At 41.7% G+C, this 23,242-nt stretch overlaps 1 protein-coding gene across 2 annotated transcripts in view; it reads left to right on the top strand.

Annotated features, from left to right (window-relative positions):
• The first annotated feature begins 677 nt into the window (after window positions 1-677).
• Window positions 678-23,242, top strand: part of PLA2G4F (phospholipase A2 group IVF) — a 39,067-nt gene continuing 16,502 nt past the window's right edge. The window contains exons 1-6 of one of the 2 annotated variants that reach the window (XM_063440208.1): window positions 678-884; window positions 20,973-21,045; window positions 21,441-21,577; window positions 22,143-22,271; window positions 22,392-22,432; window positions 22,527-22,569. In XM_063440208.1, coding sequence (XP_063296278.1) covers window positions 759-884; window positions 20,973-21,045; window positions 21,441-21,577; window positions 22,143-22,271; window positions 22,392-22,432; window positions 22,527-22,569 — 549 coding nt within the window. In that variant the 5' untranslated portion in view covers window positions 678-758. The remainder of the gene's footprint in view (window positions 885-20,972; window positions 21,046-21,440; window positions 21,578-22,142; window positions 22,272-22,391; window positions 22,433-22,526; window positions 22,570-23,242) is intronic. The other variant, XM_063440209.1, reaches the window with a different exon arrangement.

The raw sequence follows: 23,242 nt of genomic DNA, 5'->3' as shown, positions 1-23,242 counted from the left end.
AAAACAGATCTGCATAGGTCATAACTGTCCCTAATCCTTTATCAGATAATTCACTACAGCAAAAATTTAAAGCGAATTTCAGGCCACATAGCTAAACTTTATTAGATCAGACCTGGAGAATGTTTCTGGTTGACCTACGTTGGCCTAGCCTAGCATATGGAATTAACCTTAAGTTTATTCATGAAAACTTGTAAGGAAATCCAAATGGAAAAATTGAGGCCAAAATAATTCAGCTGTAACTATGGCTGAGTCAGCAAATATATCATAACCATTCTGGCTGAATTTCTTGGAATTCGTAGTTCAGTGAAAAACCCTGTAATAAAGCCGCGTCCTGTCTTTCTGTCACCAAGGTTTACACAATATACCATTATTGGTGTAATAATCCTCATTTAACTGTATTGTGGGGGCAATTAATGGGGTCTCCTGTCATATTTGTGACTGAAAATGAATATCTTATTGTACAATAAGATCTGGTTACTGCAGATATTCAGGAATTGCCAAAACCTTAGCTTTAACTCCCCAGTCTTTGCAGCACTACAACTCCCGTGATGCTTTGACAGCTGGGAGTCTACCTGCACTAAGTAAGCAGTGACAGACAGTAAGCCAGCCAGCTAGCCACGCCCACTCCGCACATGACGGGCGGGAGTGTCTCGTAGCCCCGCCCACTTACCTGTGCAGCCTCCCCATGTTCTAGTTCCAGCCCTCTCTCTATCCCCGCCCAGAACTCTGACTTGCACTGAGACAGACAGCGGGCTAAGATGCTCCGCTCCGCTGTGAGCCGCCTGCCATGTCACGCCTTACCTGCCCTGGCCGCTGTATTCCTCCGCCAGAAAGAAAAAGAGGACAAGCGGCGGCGACCCGAAAGGAGACCAAAGAGCTGGAGGGTAAATCACAAGGGGGCTGGGTCTAGGTAATGAGGGTGGAGCCGAGGGGGCCAATCACCTGTCAATGTCTGTGATTGATTGAAGGTTTACCTGGGCAAGTCCAGGTGTTTCTGAACTACATTTCCCATGACCCTCAGCCTGCCTTTCGGCTGGCTGAGCATCATGGGAGTTGCAGTTCTATTGAGGGCCTGAATGCAGTAAGTGATAAATGACACTGTGTGCCACTTGCCCTTTTTTTCACATGCTGTTATCATGCAGCAATTAAATGTTTCCTCCCAGCAAGCTGCCTGCTTTTATAAGAATGTCTATTTAAAGAGCCAGCACAGCTCCCTATAAGCACTTTAAAAAAAAAAAAAAAAAAATGTAGTACAGAAAAATCTGGGGTGCCACTGATACCGGAGAAACTGACGGAAGCCAAGCACAGAGAGATGGACACAGGTTTCTTCAGGAAGGAAGAGATTCTTTATTGGATCACCGATCGGGACTCAGAGGGACTAGCGTCACCAAAATACAGCAAAGTCTGAGTACTGAATACATAGAGTACATTCCTTATATAGCACTGTAGCTCCTCCCACAATTAACTACACCCACACATACCCTTAACCTATTTAATGAATAGAGTCTAAACTCATCCATCCGGTCTAACCACGTGGCTCATCTGATACAAAGGAGAGGGACGCGTAATTCCAGTTCTTACATTCCTGCACCTGGTCAGTACAGTGATGACAGTATCTTAGCTACGTGTAATTAACCAACTGATACTACAAACACATATACATACATATGCCTTGTGGCAATCTTAGCCTGCTAAACTTGTATTTTACTGGAATTACATCACATTCCCCCCTTTGATGCCTCTGATATTTCACAATTACTTGAGGCATCACTTAACCTTGGTTTGCATATACCTCAGGTTACCATGAACCAGACCAGACTTATCTTATGATGTGAATCTTCAACATTCATCTTCTTGCATTGGTTCTCCCTGATCTAGAGCCTTATACTTATATATCGCCATTATCTGTGCAGCAGCCTTCCTCTCTGCTATACTTCCTATCAGGCTTTGCACAGACCTAACTACTAAGGGTATAAGACACGGTAGGAGTAGACACAACAGTAAAATCAGTAGGACTCCACCTACCACTGCCTTAAGCCCTCCAAACCACTCATACCAGCTACCAAACCAACTACTTGGATTGTACCCTTTCCATACCTGAGTAGGCACATGCACTAGTTTAACCATATGGCTAGTAAGCTCAGCTATTGCTTGCCCTTCGTCATCTATTTGAAGACAGCAATTGCTCAGGTTAAACTTCCCACATACACCTCCCTCTACTGCCAAAAGGTAATCCAAGGCTAATCTATTTTGGTAGACTGCTGTCCTCATCCTGGTGTTATGCTTCGCTAGAAGATTGAGCGCTTGTGATGTCTCATTTGTGATAATCTCAACCACCGCCTGTAATCTTATAATACGGTTGAGCATATAAATAGGGGTTCTATAACCAAAGGTACCATCCTCAGCCCACGTGGCTGGCCCATAATAATCTATGATACGCTGGGGAGGCCATTCATCATCTTCCCAGGCGCCTATCTCTATGGGTCCCCTTTTCTTCCTATGATTCACATCATACACTTTAACACCTAAAGTCTCACCTGTTTCAATCGGTAACAAGAAGAAGGATGGTTTGAGCATACCCAACACACATGCCCCTTCCCAGTCCTGTGGCAGCTCCGAATAGGCTTTCTTACCACAGATCCAGTACAAATTTGCTGGGGCTCTCCAAATAGATGTGATGGATAGATCAAACCACACATCCTTTAAATTGGCATATCTAGCAAACGGGTTAGATGGTTCTGAGACATTTGAAGCCGACCACCAAGTTGTATTCTTTGTATCATCATCATAAGCTTTTTGCCCTAGACAAGTTAATTCTCCTACAGAAGTATTATACATTATTCCTTTCCTTGCTATGCAAACATAACCTATGATGGAGGTCTTTAATCTCCACTCAGATTTACCTCTAACACTCATATGATAATCGGCTTGTGTAGATATTAATTGGTCAACTGCCTCAGAACCGGACATTACCTCCTTTGCTTCCCAAGGCCATTGGTCTCCCATGTTAGTACCTCCACACACATAGCAGTTGGTAACATTAAGACTACCGGCAATACTTTCAGCTAGGTCAATGAACAGGTTTTTAGCGTTATGGGGGATCTTATTATCTATACTCATCTCTTCATAAAAGGAATGGTATACTTGATGAGTCTGGGAGGATACCGTATCAGTCTCTATTCCTATAAACAATAATGTCCCAGGATCTAAACCCGTCCCGTATATCTGAAACCCAAATAAATTTCCATACTTATCTAAGAACTTGTCGGGGTTATTAATGAGTATATGGACTGGGTTGCATTCCATAGACTTACAATAAGGGCTAGTCGGCAACTTAGTCACTATCATGTCTTTGTCTACTGTCTGTCCCCAAGTTGCCCACCCCACACAAGACCAATATGGGCAAACGTTATAATCTCTATTTGGGCATCTAGGACTTACATATTTATTTTTGCTACTGGGACAAATATATTTATCGTTAGACCCATACGTCCTCTCCCATCTAAGATCCCCACATACATTCCACGGCTTTCTACCACTCGATATCGCTTTACACGCATCAAATAGCAGAACACCCGAAGAATGTACGGATTCTAACACCGTTTTATTAATTAGGGTCCCCTGAGGATCTCCATTCCTGAGAGTCAACCAAATTGTACGAGGTTGATACTCTGGACTGAAGCACTTAGGTTCTCCTACTCCTAAATGGCACACACTATAGTCTATATTTAGGTATCTACATCTTGATACCTCTCCTTTACATTCGTATTGTGAATGCCAAATTAGGGTTTGGGAAATATGGTTACCTGTTCTCGTAGTCTTAATGCATACCTCACAGCTAGGAGTGTCGGTACCTCTACCTTCCTGAATATAAAAACACATATAAATAAACACTATCAAAAGCACATCTTTCGCCGTCATCCTCAGTCTTCGTCCGTGCGATGGCGCCTCAGCTTCCAGGATGTGAGGGGCTGCAGGGAATGGAGTTCTGCTCATCTTCACAGGTGTCCCTTCGAGACTTTCCTGGCTTATACACTATGTGATGGTAAGCGGACAGGCTTTATTATGGCCTTCTCACTCACACCTGTAACAATAAAATTTGTAATCCACAATAATTCCTCGTTACTCCGACTGAGTAGTGCGTTTTAACCGGATCTTGCAGGGATTCTCTGGATCTGCTGTAACTTGCCAAGAATCGACTGCTGCTGGTTTAACCCTGGAGTGATGTATCCACGGAGTCACTTCTGCTACTTTTATTGCTGTAGGGGTAGACAAAAGAACAACATAAGGACCTCTCCACTTGGGCCCTAACGGTACATTATTCCACTCTTTAATCCACACTTGGTCTCCTGGATGATAACTATGAACAGGGGGATAAATATTCACAGGTAATCTATCTTGTACCCATTTCTGTACCTCCTCCATAGTCTTACCCAACTCTACAACCTGCTGCCGGGTAATTCCTTCTCCCAACTGACTCAAGTCCCCCCTTAAGTTACCAAGTACGGGAGGTGGTCGCCCATACATGATTTCAAAAGGAGAGAGGCCCATCCTTCTGGTAGGGGTACTGCGGATTCGCAATAAGGCTATAGGTAAGAGAACGTTCCACTTAAGTTGGGTTTCCTGACACATTTTAGCCAACTGGTTCTTTATAGTTCTATTCATTCTCTCTACCTTACCAGAACTCTGGGGTCTATATGCAGTATGAAGCCTCCACTTTATACCAAGCATATGAGTCAGTTGTTGTAGGCACTGATGAACAAAAGCTGGACCATTGTCCGATCCTATAGAACAGGGTAGTCCATATCGGGGTATTATTTCTCGTAGCAGGAATCTTACAACTTCTCCTGCTTTCTCTGTACGAGTAGGACATGCTTCTACCCAGCCTGAATAGGTGCACACAATTACCAACAGGTAACGATGTCCACCCGATTTAGGCATTACTGTAAAGTCTATTTGTAGATCGGACATGGGGAGTCCCCCCATAAACTGGACTCCTGGTGGCTTTACTGGTCCTTGTCTTGCATTATTCTTAGCACACGTTACACATCTGCGTACAATGGCCTGAGTCAAGTTGGACAATCTTGGTATGTAGAAATGTTTTCTAAGAGATTCTTCAGTACTGTCTCTCCCAGAATGTGTCCCGTTGTGATAATTTTGGACAATTTCTACCGCTAGTGATGCTGGTATGACTATTCTTCCATCTTCTAGCTGATACCACTTGTTCTCCAAATACTTTCCCGGTTCAGTCTTTAACCACTCCTCTTCTTGAGCTGTATAAACTGGAGTCCATTGGGACAGTGGAGTTGGTATAAGAGCAGCTATATGCCCTACATACTCCTGTCTTCCTGATTCAGCAGCACGCTTAGCTGCACTATCTGCCATCCGATTTCCCTTGGTTACATCACCATCTCCTCTCAGATGCGCTCGACAATGTATGATACCGACTTCTTTCGGCTCCCACACTGCTTCCAATAGTTGTAGGATTTCAGCTGCGTACTTGATTTCTTTGCCTTCTGAATTCAGTAGTCCTCTTTCTTTATACAAAGCTCCGTGGGCATGAGTGGTTAAAAACGCATACTTAGAGTCCGTATAGATATTTACTCTTAAACCTTCAGCCAATTGTAACGCTCGTGTTAGTGCTATTAATTCTGCCTTTTGTGCTGATGTTCCTTTCGCCAGTGGCCGAGCTTCTATCACCTTGTCTATTGTTGTCACTGCATATCCTGCATAGCGGATCCCTTCTTTCACATAACTACTGCCGTCGGTGTAATATTGAACATCGGGGTTCTGGATGGGAAAATCACGAAGATCTGGTCTACTTGAGAATACTTCATCCATTACTTCCAAACAATCATGTTGACTTTCAGTAGGTTGTGGCAAAAGGGTAGCTGGATTTAAGGTGTTTACAGTCTCTAAATGCACTCTTGGGTTTTCACACAACATTGCTTGATACTTGGTCATACGGCTATTACTAAACCAATGATTTCCTTTGTAATCCAACAACGTCTGTACTGCATGTGGGACTCGTACATAAAGTTCTTGACCCAGAGTGAGTTTATCGGCTTCAGCTACTAGCAGGGCGGCTGCAGCTACGGCTCTTAGACAAGGTGGAAGTCCGCTGGCCACTGCATCCAGTTGCTTAGACATGTAGGCAACAGGTCTTTGCCATGATCCCAAGTACTGTGTCAATACTCCCACAGCCATTCTTCTTTGCTCGTGTACATATAAGTAGAATGGTCGTGTGTGATCAGGTAGACCTAATGCTGGGGCACTCATCAAAGCCTTCTTCACATCTTCAAATGCCGTTTGCTGTTCTTGGGTCCATAAGAAGGGGTCGTGCTCTGTACCTTTGATGGCTGCGTACAGAGGTTTTGCCAGTATCACATAGCTGGGAATCCATATCCTACAGAAGCCTGCTGCCCCCAAGAATTCTCGCACTTGTCTTCTATTCTTGGGTATTGGTATTTGGCAGACAGCTTCTTTTCTCTCTGGCCCCATAATCCTTTGACCTTCAGAGATATGGAATCCTAGATACTTGACAGTTGGCAAACACAACTGAGCCTTCTTTCTAGACACCTTGTATCCTGCCTTCCAGAGAATGTGTAGTAGATCGTGCGTTGCTTGCTGACAGATTTCTTTTGTAACTGCTGCTATCAACAAGTCATCTACATATTGTAACAATACACACTCTCCTGGGATGGACTCGAAATCCAATAGATCTTGACTTAGGGCTGAACCAAATAGGGTAGGTGAATTTTTAAACCCTTGGGGCAGTCTTGTCCAAGTCATTTGGCGTTTTGAGCCCGTTACAGCGTTCTCCCATTGGAAAGCGAAAATACATTGACTTTCTGCGGCAATTCGGAGGCAAAAGAAGGCATCTTTGAGGTCTAAAACTGTGAAGTAAGTAGCCCCGCCCGGAATTAAAGCAAGCAGGTTATATGGATTGGGTACAACTGGATGTATGCTAACAACCGCATCATTGACTGCTCTTAAGTCCTGCACAGGTCGATACTCATCTGTGCCGGGCTTTTGAACAGGCAGCAATGGGGTGTTCCAGGGGGAAGTACAGAATTTTAGGATACCATACCGTATGAACTTATCCAGATAGGATTGGATGTTCTTCTTAGCCTTCTGCGGAATGTGATATTGTCTTAGGCTCACTGGATAAACCCCATGTTTCAGTTCAATTTTTATTGGTGGAATATTGCGGGCCAGTCCTGGTGGGTTGTTCTCTGCCCAAACTCCTGGTATGTTAAACAATGTCTCATCACTCCTAGGGTTTTGGCTAGTCAACACTGTATAAAGTCGCCACTCTTCTTCCTTTGGTACGGATAAAGTCATAATACCTGAAGGTCCATTAAACTTTAAGGATGTTGTTCCATTTGGTAGGAACGTAATCTGCGCTTGTAATTTTGATAGCATATCACGTCCCAGCAATTGGACTGGACATTCAGGCATATAAAGGAATTGGTGTTTTACTACGTGGCCTCCCAATGTACAGAGTCGACTTTTAAGAACCGGTTTTTCAGCACTTCTTCCAGTTGCTCCTATCACAGTAATAGTCCTTCCAGATGGAGGAGCAACTAGATTAGTCACCACTGAATGTTCAGCACCAGTGTCGATCATGAACGCACTCCTTTTCCCCCCTATTGATACATCGACCATAGGCTCCGCTCGACCAAGGGGGAAGGAGCCCGGTCGGTATCAATAGTCCTCCATGACAGTGTCAGCCAATCCTACAAAGTCCCTACCTTCTCTATCGCGGGACCTTTGCGCTGCTGGAATATACCTGTCTTCCCTAACACTTCCTCTGTTCCCATTACTCCCTCTATAACCATTACTCCCTCCGGGGCCTCCTCTACCTCTCGCTCTACCTCTAAAGTTTCCGTAGCCTGCCCTGGGTTGGTCTCTCTCGTACTGCTCTCTTTGCGGACATTCGTTCCTCCAATGCCCTTCTTCCTTGCAATACGCGCATTGATCCCTACTCAAAGGCTCCCTACTCCATCTATTATTGCCTCTATCTGGGCCCCGTTTATCTACGCCTGCGATCGCTACCGCTAGCATATCAGCCTTTTTACGCATCTTGCGCTCTTCCTCTTTCTTACTTTCTGTATCCCTGTTCATATAGACCTTATTTGCTACCTCCATTAGTTGGGTGATGGACATACCTGCAAACCCTTCTAACTTTTGTAGCTTGCGCTTAATATCTCCGTATGCTTGGCTGACAAAGGCGGAGTTAACCATTCGGGAATTGTCTGCGTCTTCCGGATTAAAGGGGGTATACAAGCGGTATGCCTCCAATAATCGGTCATAAAAGACACTGGGCGCTTCATCGCTTTTCTGGATCACCTCAACTGTCTTCGACATGTTAATGGCTTTCTTTCCTCCGGCTTTCATGCCAGCAATTATAGCGTCTCTATAGGCTCTGAGTTGAACCATATCAGCACCATTTACGTTCCAATCGGGATCAGTGTTGGGATAATGTGTTGCGGCCCATGCTGCTGGATTAGCTTGGTTCAAAGCACGGGCTCTATCCTCTAATGCTTTAATGGCTGCTTGATTTATTCTTGTCCTTTCCTCATTGTTAAATAAAGTCATTAATAACTGCTGGCAATCAGCCCATGTCGGATTATGTGTCTGTACTATTGAGGTGAACAGATCAGTCATGGCTTGTGGTTTCTCAGTATACGAGGAATTATGGGTCTTCCAGTTTAAAAGGTCGGTAGTGGTGAAAGGGACATATACGAAGACAGGGTCAGCGTGTGCCATTTGACCTGCGGCATCGATATAAGCTGACCCGGGATTTAAGCGAAGAGGCATCTGATAGTGCTTTAATTGTTGGGCACCAGTCAACTGTCGGGTTTGGATGGGGCTACGTAGGGAAGCGTCAGTCATGGGTTCCGGTCGGGGAGATATAGGGTATGGGGATGTGGGAGGTTGGTTTTGGGAAAAGGTAGTGAATAGAACACTTCGGGCCGAGCTAGATGAAGCTTGACCGGAAGTCTGAAGTGGCGCCAAATCAGGATATTCGTTTCTAATGGGGGTGGGTTCTGGTTCCGGAAGGGGAGATTTAGTATGAGGGGGGGTGGATCCTGTACTGGAGGAGGAAGCGGAAGTGGATGAGGGTAATGAGGGAAGGGTTACAGGACTTCCTGTATTTGCGTCACTTCCTCTTACCGGAAAGTAAGGGGGCGGCAAAGGGATCTCGGACTCAGGGGGCGTGTCCAAAATGGGCCTAACACCAGCCCTAGTGGACGAACAAGTCCTAGCTACCATGAGGCGACACTGTTCCTCGTGGCATGTCCGGAGCCATTTTGGCGAGTCATTTACGGCCTGTCTCCAACAGTCAATATAAGGAAACTGGCCGTAAAGTTCAGGCCTACCCGATACAGCCACGTGTAAGCGCTGTACCAGAGTTGGATCCAAACTGCCACGTGGCGGCCATGCCGCAACCAAAGTAGGCCACTCCCTAGTACACAAAGTGACCAAACGTACAGGAGACATCTTTACCCCAAAATCACAAACTTTGAATCCCTTTTTAAAATTCTTAACCATACATCCTAAGGGATCCGGAATCGTTGACTGCGACGCACCCATACTTAACAATGGAACGTCGTCGACAACGAATACTATACACGCGTACTATTCAACAGTCACACCCGTTTCCTCTGGCAACAGCACCACGTGGTACGGTTACCAAGTGAAACGTACACAATAACAATAAACACTCAGGGAATTCCCGTACACACACAGCTGTTACACCAGTCACTATATAATCAATATTATGCCCTTTGGCGTAACTATACAGTCACCCACGCTATAATTCTCTATATACGAATTACCCGTCTATAACACACCCCAGTAACATCGTCTTTTACAAATAGCGGTTACAGTACGGTTAGCATAGGTCAAAGCACAAGTTAAGGTCACAATACAATTATTAGTGGTTATGGTGTTAAACATGCAATGGACGACAATGATTAGTACTTATTATATAATGTCAGTAAATATACAGGGTTATGGTACCGTGCACTATAATACAGCAACACACTATTAACACTCTCGCTAGACGGCTGAGCTCGCGCTATCTAACAAGATATACACTTTACTAAACAATCATTAACACATTTACAATTCCCAACTAAACTATTGGCCAGTACCTTGAATGGACTACCTAAAACTATATACACCCGTTTTGGTTAGCCACACTGCCCAATCACCACATATACATAGCGAGCTAGAGAACCGAATTTACACAGGCGCCTCTTAGTCGCACTATACAACGAGCTAGAGATCCGAATTTACACAGGCGCCTCTTAGTCGTACTATCAAAAGTCTAGTGGGTTCCAAATTTACACGCCTTCCCACTTAGCCCAGATAGGATGAGAACTAGCGAACCGAATTTACACAGGCGCCGCTTAGTCTCCCGGTCCCTCCGACCTAGCGAACGTAATATACACCCTAGAACGCTAGTCTAGACAAGACACCGGTGTCCGGCTAGGGCTATTTACACCAGGACCCCGCCTGACTAACCAAATCAAACGGTCTGACTAAAGAGCGTTCGATCGAGCGGTGCGCCTTCGCTCCTTCCCTCCGACAGAGGGGGCAGATACACAGATTCAAAACCCCTTTGGGCCTACCGCACAATCGGTATACCCCTAGTGGGTCCTGCCGTCTAAAACAGCAGTTGTCTTACCTCCTCGTTCCTGAACCTGAGTTCACACTCATCGACGGGGACACCCCAGCACTTCTCACGTAGAGGCCGATGATCTCCTGGACAACAGACCAGTGGCGCCGAGACGAAGGGAGGTCCACGCAGAAGTTCAGGGGTGCAGCCGTAGAGAACGTGGGCAAAGATAGACCGTCTCACGCCTCTGCCTCTCAGCTACCGTTGAACGATGAGCTTCCCGGCCAATGCACCAAATGATACCGGAGAAACTGACGGAAGCCAAGCACAGAGAGATGGACACAGGTTTCTTCAGGAAGGAAGAGATTCTTTATTGGATCACCGATCGGGACTCAGAGGGACTAGCGTCACCAAAATACAGCAAAGTCTGAGTACTGAATACATAGAGTACATTCCTTATATAGCACTGTAGCTCCTCCCACAATTAACTACACCCACACATACCCTTAACCTATTTAATGAATAGAGTCTAAACTCATCCATCCGGTCTAACCACGTGGCTCATCTGATACAAAGGAGAGGGACGCGTAATTCCAGTTCTTACATTCCTGCACCTGGTCAGTACAGTGATGACAGTATCTTAGCTACGTGTAATTAACCAACTGATACTACAAACACATATACATACATATGCCTTGTGGCAATCTTAGCCTGCTAAACTTGTATTTTACTGGAATTACATCACACCACGGCTAGCTTTCACTGGTTCTTTAGAGAGTCTGAATTCACAAAGTGAGAAATATTTTATTTATTATCTATTTATTACTGGAATTTATAAGGCGCCAACATATTCCGCAGCCCTGCACACTTGGGGGGAAAAGACAATACAATATAAACCGATACCAATACAAAAGGCAGAGGCCCCCGTTGCCCGTGAGCTTACAATCTAAATGTATTTAATGTACATTTTATTAATGAGGAAAAACACGAAGAACTATTTGCCACGTTTTACAAATAACTAGGGGTGCAGCCAAATATCTGACAAGACAGCGGGGTTCCTTATAAACACTTGAAATCTTCAGCTTTCTCAGTTATTGTCTTTTTTTTTCTCTCTCTTATGTTTTGCATCCTAAGGGAGCCAGTCCAGGAATTATATGTGAATTCAAACTGAATTTCAAATTATACGGAAAAGTGATTCAATTGAAAACTGGGATTTAGGGAAGTTTATTTTTTTTTTCCCCCAAGTCAACTATTCTGGTGTAAACTTTGTAATTCCCTTGTGACAATTCCTGGTGGTTTGAGTCATCTCCAGTGGCCAACCATGGATGCTCTTCAGATAATTCTATGTATTAATCTACACATGTGATACAAATGAAATCCGTTCCAAGTATAATTTGTCACCTACACAATTTGCAAACTACTGGTTTCGTTTAAAAGATTATATACTGTACCCGTGTTTCACCAACTCTGCTCTGAAATTGTATTTTAATTATAAACAGGGTTGTTTATTAAACCAGGGCGTGAAACGTGAATGTTCTATTTTCTAGGGCAATATAGTCCTGGTGGAACAAAAAACAAGTTACAGATTTATTTTTACAATTGTGAAATTTTTGACTAAAATGTGCATTTCACTGGTAATTTCCTAACAAATTTTGGTTTTAGGGAATAATCCTGGAAGTGTTTTACCGGGGAAAATATTTGTAAACTTTTCTAGTTTTCATATTTGTCCTGGAACGCCAATATAATTTTACACATTTTATATGGAATATAAAACAATAGAGAGTTACACATTACAAATCATTCTGAAAATGTTCTAAAGAAATATCTATTCATTGACCAAGTATATATTTACTTATACATCTTCTTTATATTTATTTTTATGCAGATTCTTTTATATTTTGCATTTTTTCCACAATATATCATTTTTATTGAAGTTCCAATTACATGGAAAAATATACCAACTGAAACATGACAGTGTACTCTAAAGAGTTTAAAGGGTTATTCCAACCTCTTCTAATTTTTGAAGTGGTTATGGTAATAGGAGTCTAGATGTGCAGTGTTTCTGCTTAAAACACTGCCATCCTGAGATATTTTTAATTGAATGCTGGGGCAAATTGCACTCCCAGCACATGTGAATTAGGCAGTCTAGAACTCTGCTCCAGGCTGCCGAATGTCAATTCTGTGCTTAAAAACTGGCCAATCTCATTCGCTTTTTAAATTTTTAAATCCGGCCTCACTTCATTTTGCGCTTATTTGAGCCAGTCAAACCCTCCAACCTTGGCTCGGGTCTCGTGATGTTAGATGGAGGTGCGCCGAGCAGCCCCAATGGCTCCTCCCAGCACTGGATTAAGGTAAGTAAAACATTTTAAAAATGCTGCTTTAGCATATTTGTAGAGGGGACCTATAGAATACTGGGCACTATTCTATCAAACATGAAAAAGGGTTGGAGAAAACCATTCAGCTAAAATAGAATAAATACATAGCAGATTGTTTTAGGCTGCTTTGGAGTGGTAATCATACAATAGGTCTAATAGTCAGAACCAGCGATCACAAAACAAACAGTCATATATAACATAAAAGACCTGAACAGAGCAGAATTAACTGTAAGTAGTCCCTAGGTAGTCACTTAGGGCCCAGAGTTTAGATAATAGCTACGAAACCAGGAATTTGCTTGCCCCCATCTCTGTGTGAAAAATGCATTGTGGGTCACAAACAGGTAAACCGCCTCAGGCCCCATGGAGTCTTAATCCTTCACTGGATATGAAGAGGTTGAATGGCACCAAATATGGGAAAAATGTTTGGTGGGGGTGGGGCGGCATCCTTACCTTTCTAAAAGGAGGTCATGGGTTGAGATATTGGCCCGACCATTTCTGCCAGACCTTCCTAATCCTGGGCATATTTCCCAAAATACGTGATAACATCTCCTTGTAAAGCCGAGTCGCCGTCTGTCTGTCTATAACTTGCTTTCATCTTGAAGCAATGCATATTTTTGCTGCTATCAGTATGTGCATAGTGATACTTATAAGATAGCCTCGACATGGCGGGGAAACATGTCTAAGAGGAAAATGTATCATCTCCCGCATAGCTGATCATAAAGAGGAAAGCTTTGGACATGACCAATATATAACAAGATATGTCTACGTTGTGCTGTCCACATCTCCAGCTTTTGTTTTAATGAGCTGTTTTCTATTTAGATTGTCCATTTGTGTCACTTAGCGTTGTGTGATAGGTCTCCTATAATTGTCCTGTATCTATCCTCTTCAGTACGTGCAAAATGTAACAATTCATCACGGAAAGGCTAAATGTGTGAATTTGCAATTTTACTCATAATGTTATATGATATAGTAATTTAACCCCTTAAGGACACATGACATGTGTGACATGTCATGATTCCCTTTTATTCCAGAAGTTTGGTCCTTAAGGGGTTAAGAGTTGTTGCACTTAAGGTATAGTTGCGGGACAGTTTAAAAATAAAACTCAACTAAACTAATTTTGGAGGTATTGCTGCAGTTCGGCTAACTGGTCAGAAGTTTGCAAGTGTGTTTGTGGTGGAATCTCGGTAAAAATAAATTTAGTAGGCCGAGATTGCCACGTGGTATGTGCACGTGCATATGCTGATGTATGGGTCGGTTGGTTGCACGTTGGCAACGATACAATCAGTAGTGTAAGGAGCATGTGCAGGAATACAGGATATACGAGTATTCCCCTCCTCCATTGTGCTGGGCAAGCCATGTGGTCAAACAGGAATTTAGTCTCTATTCGGTTGATGGATAAGAGTATGTGTAGGTTGAACTGATTATGGGAGGAGCTACATGCTAATATAAGGGACCTACACTCAGTGGCGGATCCAGGGGGGGGGCAACGGGGCAATTGCCCCCCCCGAGAATACCGACGGTCTCCCTCTCCCTCCCCGCCCTGCAGTGTGCGTACGGACCGGAGGAGAGATCACAGATCTCCCTCCCCGGTCCGCAGGCACTGTGCTGGCGGCCGGCAGGGGAGGGAGTGAGAGGGAGGACCCGGAGGTCAGGCTGCAGCTCCTCCGGGTCCTCCTCTCGAGAGATTTGGAGCGTTGCCGCGGTTACCACGGCAACGCTCCAAATCTCGCGAGAGTGAACTCTAGCCCGGGAGCGTGGGCTAGAGTTCACTCTCCCCACTGGGACCACCAATGAATCGCCCACTGGACAACCAGGGAAATGTCCCCCCTCCCCCCAGTAAAGGTAAGAAGGGAGGAGGGACATAGAATATTTATTTAAATAAAAAAATATATATATATATATATATATATTAAAAAAAAAAAAGCCGCCATACACTTATATCACACACACACACAGCCCCCATACACACACACTGCCCCCATACTGCCCCCCATACACACACACTGCCCCCCATACACACACACTGACCCCCATACACACACACTGACCCCCATAGACCCGTACTGCCCCCCATACTGCCCCCTCATACACACACTGCCCCCATACACACACACTGCCCCCATACACTGCCGCCCCATATACACACATTGCCCACACTCACACATACACTGCAATACTCACACACACACACACACACTGCAACTGTTACACACACATACTGTCCCACACATACACTGCATCCCTGACATACACTGCCGCTCTCACACACGCTCACACACTGTCCCCCTCACACACACACACACTGCACCCCTTACACATTGCACCAGTCACACACACTACTGCTCCTATGCACTACTACACCCCATTTCCCAGCAGACTTCAGGTAAGTTGTCAAACTGTTCTTAAACGGTTTGACTACTTACTCTGGGAGGGGGTCCCGGCACTATAGACACCATAACCACTACACTGAGCTGTAGTGGTTATTGTGTCTGGATTATTTCTTTAACCCCTTAAGGACCAAACTTCTGGAATAAAAGGGAAGCATGACATGTCACACATGTCGTGTGTCCTTAAGGGGTTAAATAATCTACAAGTGCCCCTCCCGAGATCAGGCTCTGGATCCGCCACTGCCTACACTGTATGATCAGGGCTCAGACTTTGCTGTTTTTTGGTGACATTAGTCCCTCTGAGTCCCGGTCAGTGAATCGAATAAAGATCTCTTCCTTCCTGAAGAAACCTGTGTCCATCTCTCTGTGCTTGGCTTTCGTCAGTTTCTTTCTTGTTAATTTACTAAAACCCAGTGTTTAGACACTAGATAAACAGATCGAGCCTTTTTTGTACTTATCTATCGATAAGATGGATCGATGTGAATAGATAAAGAAATACCTCTCAAGTAACCTAGCCTACAATACTCCAACAGTTCTCCCAGATGCTAATGTTATGTTACTGTAGTAAGTAAAATGTCTTGTAAACATGTATGTGGGATGTATGTATGAAGTAAGGGCATTGTATGTGTTTCTTTGTTTACTGTTCTTTTGTTAGACAAAATAAAAAATATTATATTAAAAATAAAATAATAAAACCCAGTTTTAGTAAAAGAAAAAACAAATTCACAAATTTTGGGCAGATACGTAAATAAGTGCTGTTAAAAAAATTAAAAATAAAAAAAAGGAATATTCTTTAATCACATGTGAAAAAAATAATCTCGCAACCTTCCTATGGACATCTGAAAGCCAGCTACATGGCTGTGTTAAATTCTTCTTCTTTGTAAGAAAAAATCTAAAATCCCAAACACTGGCCAACTCTCTTACAGGTTGATTTACGAAAGGAGAATTGTCAGGGATTCAAAGTGAATTCAAACTGAATATCAAATTCGAGGCCAAACTAGCTGAGCTGCAAAGATAGTTGACCTGGAGAATTGTTCCAGTTAAGCTATTTTGGCCTTACATTTTAAATACTCTTTGAGTTCCTGGAAATCCTCACTTTGTTGAATAACCCTTTTTGGAGTTTTTGCTTACGCGTGACCCTGACTGCGGCTGACAGTCACAGGATATGACTCTTGGTTTGGCATACCTTATGCTGGTTAAAGTAGTTGCACAAGTACACTTAAAGAGGAATGAACCAAAGTGAGTCTAGTATGGACTGGATACGAATACAGGTCTTACTAGTCAAGTGAGTGGAGCGCTATATATTCACACTTACCCTGACTTAGGGTTAAATCTCAGGTATATGTTGATACATGAAAGTGAAACAAAAACAATACAACACAATATAGTGTAAATCTGTAGATAGCGAGGATATTGTGATAATTTGTCAATAATCAAACTCACATGGATTAGAGCCTCAGAGAGGACAGGCTCAAATCACTTCCACAGTAGTGTCGTATGGAGACACTGCACTCTTTAACTGGAATGGATTTCCTCAGGGAGAGAAGGAGAGAAAAAAGGGAGAAACCTCCTAGTGTACTATGTTTCAACTTGCAATTGCACATACAGTAGTTATGGTAGTGCTCACCTTATTTTGAGCCAATGAGAACCTGGCTCTAGATGGTAGACTTGGGTGCCTCTGGAGGGGGGCACCTACCCTTCTTTAGCAGCAAGATAGGATAGAAAGCCAATGGGATGCAGTAAAAAATAAATTTATTATAAGTTTAAAATCAAAAGATAATAAAATAATACTGTGATGATAAAAGATAAATGTAAAGTCCCAGTTGATGGCTTCAGCTCCGAGACGCGTTTCACCCACATACTGTGGGCTTTTTCAATCGGGTTTACTGTATCCGTTGCCTTGCTGCTTAAATCTGCCGTTCTTTTTTTCGGTGAGCGGTCCTTCATTCTCATAGTCCAATCGGATTGCTGTGTGTAGTGAGGTGGAGTACCTCACCTGTAATCCATTAGGGTGATCGGGAGTGGCGCGGTCTCCCAGTCCGCGTCACTTCCGTATTCACCGCGGCCATTTTTCTTGTGGGTAAACACCCTGAGTTGGAAGCCGGAAGTGACGCGGCGGAATGAATCCGCTCGTCACTTCCAAAACGAGCAGGTATACTGGCAGATTTTTAAAAAGTAGCTTGCCCATACTACCTTATAGGGAACTTCCAATCTCACCACACATTTCCAAATAGGGGCGAAAGACAAAAAACAAAGGGGAAGAAAATAGAGAAAAGGGACATGTGAATATATTATACATAATTCATCATATAAATAATGACAATGTCAACTATAAAAATATAAACATAACTTTTTTTTTGTTTTTTTTTTAAATATAACCCGATGAATTCTGGTCCTCTTTCTTCTATTTCCAAGTTTTAAAAATACTGGGATATAGAAGATAACATAGAGGGATATAAAAAAAATACATATATATACAAAAAAATATATATATGTAAAAAGAACATCTCATTATATCAATAATCCCTCCCTTTTCCTTTCTCATTCCCCCCTTGTTTCCACATAGATTGTTGACATTCTCATTTACATTACATATACATAAAGTGCTATATTTAATGATCAATATCCGTTTCCAGAAAAGAACAGATGGAATGAAGAAGTTAAATGAAATGGCATATTTCAAAGTCACTATTAAGACCTCCTGGGGTTAATGTGTTTAGATTGAAAATCCATTTCATCTCCATCTCATCATTTCATCTCCATTTTTTTTTTTTTATGAGATCGTCTCCTCTCCAATTAGTTTTAACCAGTTGAATACCAGTGAACTGTAATTTTGTGGGGTCCTGATTATGTTTCTGTTTAAAATGTAAGGACAGGCTATGTTTTTCAAAACCTTTTTTTAATATTTCTTATATGTTCTTGCATACGAACTTGAAGAGGCCTTGCAGTCCTACCTATATAGCCTAGCCCACATGTACATACTATCAAATATATAACTCTTTTGGAGTGACGTAATTAAATCCCTAATATTATAGGTTTCTTGGGTATGCGGAGGGTTTTGGAATTTCCTAGTCACTCTTTTCTTACTTCCCGTATTCTTACAGGCACCACATATGCCACACGCATAGAATCCTGGGGATTAATTAAACAAACTTTGTGTAGATTGATTTTGTTTAATATGGTTGTGCACTAGATTATCTCTCAGGTTTTTCACCCCCTGTAGATAATCCTAGGGCGATCAGATAGGATTGTGTTTAAAAATGGATCTTCCTTTAAAATTGGCCAATATTTGTTCACAGTTTTCTTAAAAATATGGCTTTTTGAATTAAAATCACATATAAAAGATACTTGGTTAGTGTCCTTTGGCCCAGTAGATGGTTTATATTTAAGCAGGCTTAGTCTGTCACTTTTCTGTACTTCTTCAACCGTTTTTTTTCAAGAGGTTTTCTTGATATGATATGAAGTAAGGGTATTGTATGTGTTTCTTTGTTTACTGTTCTTTTGTAAGACAAAATAAAAAATATTATATTAAAAATAAAATAATAAAACCCAGTTTTAGTAAAAAAAAAAAAACTACCTAGTTCACAAATTTTGGGCAGATACGTAAATAAGTGCTGTTAAAAAAAGTAAAAATAAAAAAAGGAATATTCTTTAATCACATGTGAAAAAAATAATCTCACTACCTCCCTATGGACATCTGAAAGCCAGCTACATGGCTGTGGTAAATTCTTCTTCTTTGTAAGAAAAAATCTAAAATCCCAAACACTGGCCAACTCTCTTACAGGTTGATTTACGAAAGGAGAATTGTCAGGGATTCAAAGTGAATTCAAACTGAATATCAAATTCGAGGCCAAACTAGCTGAGCTGCAAAGATAGTTGACCTGGAGAATTGTTCCAGTTAAGCTATTTTGGCCTTACATTTTAAATACTCTTTGAGTTCCTGGAAATCCTCACTTTATTGAATAACCCTTTTTGGAGTTTTTGCTTACGTGTGACCCTGACTGCGGCTGACAGTCACAGGATAAGACTCTTGGTTTGGCATACCTTATGCTGGTTAAAATAGTTGCACAAGTTCACTTAAAGAGGAACTGTCATTCCTGCCTTGTGTTCCAACAGAAACTCTGTCAGATGGTGGGTAAATACATCCTGGTTAAGGGCGACCATCTTGGTAAAACCATATACACTGACAAACTTCTATGCCCCTAACAACACACAGGATAGCTTCATGAAGACCGCTATTAGGGTTTTGATGTATTTCACATAGGGCTGCTTGATATTAGGAGATGATTTAAAAATTGCGCAGTATCCGTCTCTCGATACCTCGTTAGAAAGGTCATCTATCTCACACTCTGTTGCCAAGACTTTCCACAAACACACCCCGAGGATAGAGACTACACAGTCTATTTAACGTCACATAAGACAAATTCTTGATTGAATTCATTATTTTTTACCTACTACAACTTTACAGACCTAAATGGGGTCCAGATTGGCCCCGCGACGTGGATGGACCATGCACCTGTGACGATGGTCTTGACTAATCTGCTGTGTCCACTTAAAACATCTAACTGGAGACTTGATGAGACTCTTCACTCTGATAAGACAGTGGCTGGGGAAGTAAAGATGAGACTGACCCAATATTTTGAGGAAAATGACACTGGTGACCTTTCTCCTCTGGTCCAGTGGGAGGAGCATAAATGCATTATAAACTTATGAGAGGCTTCTTGCTAGGGGAACAGCCCTGAAATGGGTCCACACTACACAGCACAGATCACTCACCTCTTTAACGCAATACATACCCTAGACAGGGCGCACATGCAGTCCTACAGTCAAAGACCTTTATTCACACTAATGCTAACAAAATTCTTCTGGCCCGCATGATTAGCAAAAAGAGGGCCTCTATATTCATAGTAAAGTTCAGATCACCCACCAACGGATTGCATTACACACTCGATGGTGTAGCTGAGACTGTTCGCATATAATACGCAAACTTATATACCATTCTCAACTGAATTGAACTGTGATGTAATATACTAAATATTTAATATAGAATTAAAAGACAAGACTGAATTAAATTTGTGATGTATTTTTCCAAGTCTTCAATATCATTTTAAAAGAAAATGACGAGTCACATGAAGATAAGGTAACACAATTTATGGTTTGTTGTCAATGTGTTATTGACAGAGTATTCACAATACTGGATAGGTTTAGCGTTATCTCAAAAGCTTTGGTCCTACATTTAGAAAAATTGTTACCCTTTGATAAACTAGTATTATTACTCCTACCCATGGAACCACAAGACCGAGGTGAAACACAGCTTTTATATTCTTTTTCCCCGGTTAGTGGGTATGTTTTTTTTGTTTTTTTTGTTTGTTTGTTTGTTTTTTCGTGTGAGACTGAGGGTTCTTGGCAGATCATAATAATGGAGATTTCATTATCAGAGGTATCTTGCAGACTGTTTTTGGAGACATCCTCCGCATTGCTGTATGTAGCCAATGTAGAGTGTTAAACTGATATATCATTTGTTAATTCTTGATCACGATTGATAAATTAAAATCTAACATGGATGAAACTTTGTTACAGAAAGAAGTACATCCCTACTATGACTTGAGTGTGAAGGTTATCCGAGCACGCAATATACATGGAGCTGACTTGTGTAAGTGACTGAGTTTTATTGCCTTCAGTAAATCCAGAAAAATCACAAAATACCTGATTTAATTTGCATATATGCTAGTTTTCCTTCATACGGCTAATTCAGGTTTTAAAATGCAAAAACTAATGACTAACGTAAAGAAAAAAAAAGAATTCACATACCATTTTCACATTACACATAAAGCGAAAAATAGTGTTCTTGATAACGAATACATATATTGATTTCAATATATTTCACTTTTTGCTCCTTATAGTTTTGTTATAGTGTGTGCTTAAATACTTTTTTGTTATAGATTTTTCTCTCTCACGTCCGCTGTATAATATACCCTTCTATTACCAGTCGAACTTGTTCTGTTCTAATCTTTCCCCATTGTTTACCCCTAATTTCTTTGCCCCCAGTATCGGAAGCTGATTGCTATGTGCAGTTGCGTCTTCCCACTGCATCCCCCTTGACCTCTAGAACAGAGGTCATATATAACTCCAGTGACCCGGAATGGAATGAAACCTTTCATTATCGTATTCACGGTGCGGTCAAGGTGAGGACATGAGATATTGCATTTGCTAGAATAAAGAGCAGTACACACCACTTTTTTATTTTTTTATTTACATTTTTTTAAACCAACATATCTACAGATACTGATATCCTATACATATGAAGATATATTGCATATTAAAAAGAGTACATTAATCACATGTACACATTTATAATCCGTGTTAGAATGCAATGTGCCTTGTTTCAAAATGTAAGAGAACTGATTTTTCTAACTATATTTTAGTATTAAATAAAACTAATGCCTGATTGCCTGTGTGTGTGGTTAGAAAGGACATATAATAAGTACAGTTGCCTGGCTAAAATTAGGCATCTCTGCTATAATGGATGTAGTCCGCTACCATAGGAGCTTTGTAGTAAAGAGGTTAATTCAGAAAAGGCAAACTTGACACTTATAATTGATCTAACTTTGAATTGCATTTATTAATGTATATTTAAATATTAATCAATGGAAAAAAAATTTTTTGTAGCATATTCCCTTTAATATTTTTTTCTTCCACTTTATAACTTTTTTTTTTATATATATATGTTTGTTATTCCCTTCTTTATAGAACATACTTGAGTTGGAGCTTTATGACAGAGATGTTGTGGTCGACGATCATCTGTCCTCCGTAGTGTTTGACATAGGAAACATCAAGCCTGGACATACCGTCAAGAGAGACTTCATGCTTGACACAAAAGTATGTGTGTGTGTGTGTGTATATATATATATATATATATATATATATTTTTTTTTTTTTACTATTTGTGGACATGTACATCTAATAAGCTTATCCATGCATTCTTATCTGTTTCCCTAGAACAAAGAGGTATTAGAATTGGAGTTTTTTCTCAAGGAAAGGTAAGCAGTATGTGGTGCACATTACCATTATCACCGCCAAATTGATCTTCATAACGATACTCAGATATTATTGACATGATTGTTTGTTTTCCAGCGATGAACCGCCCACCAAGGTTATTACCAATGGAGTCCTTGTGGTGAGTGCTTAGTTCATGCCTTACTGATATACATTTAGTTTGTTTCTTGGAATTTAAAAGAGTAACAGTTTATATATTAGATGTTATGTAGCTTCAGTAAACCGGACCAGACTACATTGGGGTATGCAACTTAGGATGAAAAATTAAAAGTGCTGGTTATGATGGCAACATAGAAGTCCAGGAGAATTTGTAGAAAATAGCACCTGTTTTTATATACATTTTTATATATTGGCAATAACTTTCCCTGAAGATTCGTGGTACTCTAATCATGATAATCACTATAGCTCTCTGTAGTAGTTATGGTACCAGGTGAGCCATGCCACTATCCAACTGTGAAGAGTTACCATGTTTTTGAACAGCTTAGTCCAGCCTGGCTTCATAGAGATGTCCAGATAATGGATGACCCAACATGCAGAATGAAATAACCCTTAAGACTACGATTGATCCGAATGGACCTTGTGACCCCACAACATGCGTGTGTGTCGATGACATGTTGATGCACACCTGTTCACGCCATTTTTAAAATGGTTGGATAAGGAGCTATAAGACAGCATGGGGATGCAGCGTCCAGGGTCCTTTTAGAACGCCACACTGGCCGGTGGCTTGAGCACATGTGGATCGGGCAGCGATCAGGTAAGTTTCAATATTTACAGCATGGCTGCACCTGCCGGGA

This window comes from Pelobates fuscus, chromosome 13 (genome assembly GCF_036172605.1).
Source record: "Pelobates fuscus isolate aPelFus1 chromosome 13, aPelFus1.pri, whole genome shotgun sequence".
Lineage (NCBI taxonomy): Eukaryota > Metazoa > Chordata > Amphibia > Anura > Pelobatidae > Pelobates > Pelobates fuscus.
The sequence above is the reverse complement of the archived record's forward strand: the minus strand, read 5'-3'. Positions and strand labels throughout refer to the sequence as shown.